The 4,612-nt window shown below is 43.3% G+C and overlaps 1 protein-coding gene across 1 annotated transcript; it reads right to left on the bottom strand.

Annotated features, from left to right (window-relative positions):
• Positions 1–411: 411 nt before the first annotated feature.
• Positions 412–4,232, bottom strand: LOC119340176 (nuclear pore complex protein NUP50B-like). The gene is made up of 2 exons (XM_037612080.1): positions 3,966–4,232; positions 412–1,964 (listed from the first exon to the last, which is right to left on the bottom strand). Exon 2 carries the CDS (start codon positions 1,947–1,949, stop codon positions 675–677), a length of 1,275 nt encoding a protein of 424 aa, XP_037467977.1. The 5' UTR covers positions 1,950–1,964; positions 3,966–4,232; the 3' UTR covers positions 412–674.
• Between the last annotated feature and the right edge of the window lie 380 nt (positions 4,233–4,612).

Here is a 4,612-nt window from a genome sequence, read left to right as displayed (position 1 = left end):
TGCAAACGTACTAGCAATAAATCAAGAGAATCGGATCAAAAGGGTTCTAGAGATACACCCAAGTTCAAACAAGCTCAGCCCGCATTTGATAAAGAGTGTGCAGATGCTCGACCGGATAAAAAACACTTTTTACAAATATTTGTAAAACAAGCAAACACTCAAGTTGCAAGTTCAAAAGAACCTGAAGTGTGTCCAGGTAAAACTAGTGGCAAGATGGCACTGTTGCGGACACTAAATGATAAAACCTCCCCAAGAGACTGACTTCACAATACAGACAAGCCATCCAACGGCATAGTCCGTCTATTCTAAAGTAGAAAAGCTGCGAAATGCAGCAACCGGTGAAAAAACATGTGCAAACACGACGACGAACATGCATAAGACAGTGATGTGGTGATGACTCGCTCAAATACATTACTGAATATACTACATATCGCATAGCAGAAGAAGCATATAGCCTGAAACGAGTCCCATTTCTCCAGTTTACCAAGATTTATGACTTTAATTGAAGTTCAACAGACCACCCACCGTTCCAGACCAGCTACAGGACACGCCAGAAACCACATGACATGGGTACGATATGTTTTAACTTTATAAGACTCCGGGAAGAGCAAGGAACGCCTCGGCTCCTTGCTCCGACACATACACATCAAAACGCGGAACACCGGGGTGGGGTTTCAAACGTCGGACGCCTTCGGGGAGCCCTCAGGAGTCTTTGGCATGTCCGAAGCCTTCTTCGCCTTGTGCGTCTCCACTGCAGCCTTGAAATCTTCCCGGATGCCGGTATCCTTGAACTTCAGAGCAAATGTGGTGAGCCCACTCGGTGATTCACCGATGCTGTTGATGCAAGCAAACGTCACGCCCTTCTTGTCCATGTCCTTCAGCGTCATGTCGTCGTAAAGGCTTGCATTCAGAATGAGCCGGTAGTTGCCCTTCGCCCTCATGACGAGCCGAGATCTCTCACCGCCAGATACCGGGATGTTCAGCTTCAGTTCACCCTTTCCTCTTTCCTTCCAGCCGCCGTCGAGGTATTCGTATATAGCAGAGTCAGCAGTGAATACAGACTTCTCATTCTCTTCGCCGGTTTCAACTGGGCCCTCTGACATGGCAAATTTCTTCGGTGCGTCTGCTGCAGTGGCGAGTGATGGGGCAGAACTCCCATTGTTCGGAGCACCCATGTTGAAAGAAGGGAATGATGAGCCATCACTCTTTAGCCCAAATAGGGGAGTATTTAAGCTGTCTTTAGAGCCCGAGCCAAATGAAAATGATGAGCCTGAAAATCCAGTTCCAGCCAGTCCTGTGAAAGCATTTTGGCCACTTGACAGATTGGTGAAGGAGAAAAGAGGTGTCGGTGATGATGACTGCCCTTTGTTATCAGCATCCTTCTGCTCAGATGATCCATCCTTGGTCCCGGATTCAGCTTCATCATTTTTCTCATCATCATCCTTGCTGACTTTATCTTCACCTCCAGCTTCATCCACTGCTTTCTTCTCTTCAGCATCTCCATCATTTGTTTTGCCCTCAATTTCAGATGTCTTGCTGTTATCTTCCTTGGGTTCTTCAACAACCACTTTGTCCTCACCAGTTCCATCCACTGTAACTTCTGCCTTGCCATCTGACTCAACAAGTTGAGAGGGTGCTTCAGTTAGGACACTGGACTTGCCATTGCTAACATCAGAAGGTGGAGGCTCTGAGACTGTGATACTTGCTTGAGCAATGGAATCACTGGGGGTGAATCTAATTGCAGAGAAAGGATTTGAAGAAGGAGCTGCTGATGGCTGCTGACGTCGAACCTTTACAATCTTCCGGGTTGCCATCACTTCTTCACTAGCTTTCTTAAATGTTCCTGTCTCTTGTTCCGATGAGTCATCATCAGGCTCAGGATGATCCTTGTTGATTTGTTTGTCTGCAACCCTCTTCCTAGAAGTTTGAGCATGTTCCTCGTCCGCCATCCTTACAAGTTTTGGCTGCATTAAAAAAAAAATCAACAAACTGAAGAGAGCATAAAAAAATAGTTTGAAGAAGTAACCATGCAACATCAGAGATTAGCATAGTTTTAAAGGACTTTGATTATGCAGATTCCTTCTTTTCGTATTGCACCAACCCAACTACAGAATAAACCATGAGGCAAACTAAAAAGTTGAAAGGAAAGGGAAGCAAACATGAATACTTCCCCGACTTCACCCGGCATCTCTGTAACTAAAGACTAAACAAGATTTGTGAAGGAAAATTATGTTGCCTATAACAACATGCCGAATGGTAATTTCTGGGTTGGCGCAGCATGCGAAACAAATCTTTTCCTGCGACACAGTGTTGGCACAGTACTGACATACCAAAGGCATGGTATCATCTCCTAGAGAGCTAGAAGCCATGTGTCCCCAGTATATGTCAGTCAGACAACTCCCGCTGTCCCTCACATGTCACATGTATAACATTATGCTTAAAGATATAGCCATATAGGTGCTATTTAACAGCTAAAGCAGATTGATTCTATGCAACAACAATGACAAAATATTCAATCAGAGAATAAATAAAATCTAGCTTACCCAAATATAATGATGTAGAGGAAAATTCCTAATGGCAGCCAAGCTGCAGTGCAAACTTGATTGGCATGGCAATAAGTTATGCAAAATTAAAAACATAACTATTTCGAAAATTAAGTAAAATGGCAAACTTATGTGAATAGAACACACCAAGCTTTGTTTTCTGTATTGGATAATAATTGACATACAAACAAAACTATAATACTGGACATTAAAGTGACGTAGATCGTATTGGTATAGAAGGGAAAGCACCAAAGCTGGAGCTCAATATAGTATAGTTTGAATGATTTATTCGCAGATAACAAAACTTTGCAGCCATAGTCATATAGACCAAAGCAGCCAGTCTTCATTACACCATGTTAACGAAATTAACCTCGGAAGCAGAAACTCAATGATTTATAACATATCTTACACAAAATGTACTCCCTCCGTTCCTAAATGTAAGTCTTTGTAGAGATTCCACTAGATGGACTAGATACGGAGCAAAATGAATGAATCCACACTTACATTGCATCTATATACATCCGTATGTAGTTCATAGTGGAATCTCTACAAAGACTTATATTTAGGAACGGAGGGAGTATTAGGGTAAACCTACATGAGATATTACTTAATGAATAGCAGCAAGTTCCTTTGGAGCTTGTATACTTTGTGTCATAGATTCATCCTAAATCAACATCTATGTAACTTCGTAAGTTCGTAACTGTCATGCCTAGCTATTAGAGTTTCATTCCACTACAAAAGCTTTTGTTTCATGTCTCCTACTAATATTGATGTTCCTCGCATGTTTTGGGTTTGTATGTCAAATTATAATACTTCTAGGCATACATACATAGTTTTTTTTACAGATCTAGACATACATAGGAACATAGCTTAATATAAAGGTGTAGGTCAGATTATTATACTTTGTAAAAGTAGAGAGGAAATAGGGGCCAGGTCAAAAACTAAACAAGCCCTAGGCAACAAAAAATCTATCATACTAACCCTAACATGAATCCTAGAAAAAGAAAGCACAAAGCACAAAGACTCCATGCTTTAACTTGTCAAAATCCTACAAGAAATTCATAATGAAACCGATAGCGAGTATGCTACAGCAAGCATAACATATACAAAGAACTAATACTCCAAAACTAAACACCAAGATGGGTTACTAAATGAGAATTTTCTCTGAGAAAGTAGGAACACATATGAATAAAACTATCCGTAACACAGGCTACGCACCAGCCTCGTTTTTGCTGTGAGAAACCAGGAATCTATGCAGCTACTCCAGATCTTCCCAGTGCCGTCTCAACCGACTGAACGAGTGCCCCATTACCGCATCCAACAACCTAGCTCACGCCTCAACCCTAGACCGAGAGACGGAGAGCGTGGTCCTCGCTCGGCGCGTGAGTAAGGAGAAAAAGCAAGGGATGATAATTGTCGCACCTTGAGCCGGGGAGACGAACGATGCCGGCCGGATCAGAGGACGGCGGAGAACCTCCGGCGGGGGGAGCTGCGACGACGACCGAGCGAGCCGCTACGGAGGACGGCGACGAGCTCGGACGGGGAGACGGAGGCGGATGGAGACGACGAGCGCTCGCGGAGGCGTAGCCGGGGAGGAGCGGCGCGAAGAAAACCTAGGGAGGAGAAGCGGGCGACGAAGGCGTGAGCCGAGTGGCGACGGCGGCGCCTAGATTTTGCTCCTCCGGAAACCCTTCGTGCTTTCTACCTGGTTGATTGAATCCAGCGTGATGGGCCTTGATGGGCCGAAAAGGCGGAGCAACGAGGTAGAAATTAGGAAGATTTTCTTTTAGGACGCAAAAAAAAAACGGAAGATATTTTTTTACCCCTCAAAAAAAGGAAGATTATTCTATCTCTCGTATCAAAAGGAGGGTAATATGTAATCTTACCCTTTATAGTAAGGGTTTGAACTGCGTATATTTGGCAATTATGACTAAGTTTATGTGGCTGAACAAGAAAAAAAGAGGCTAAATTGCATATGTGTCAAACTATCAGCAAAACTATTAGATCCATTAAATCGACAATGTATATGTATTTTATCGCCCTTAAGTACTATCTCTCATTTTGGGCTC

This window comes from Triticum dicoccoides, chromosome 1B (genome assembly GCF_002162155.2).
Source record: "Triticum dicoccoides isolate Atlit2015 ecotype Zavitan chromosome 1B, WEW_v2.0, whole genome shotgun sequence".
In the NCBI taxonomy this organism is placed as follows: Eukaryota; Viridiplantae; Streptophyta; class Magnoliopsida; order Poales; family Poaceae; genus Triticum; species Triticum dicoccoides.
This window is presented reverse-complemented; position numbering and strand designations above follow the sequence as displayed.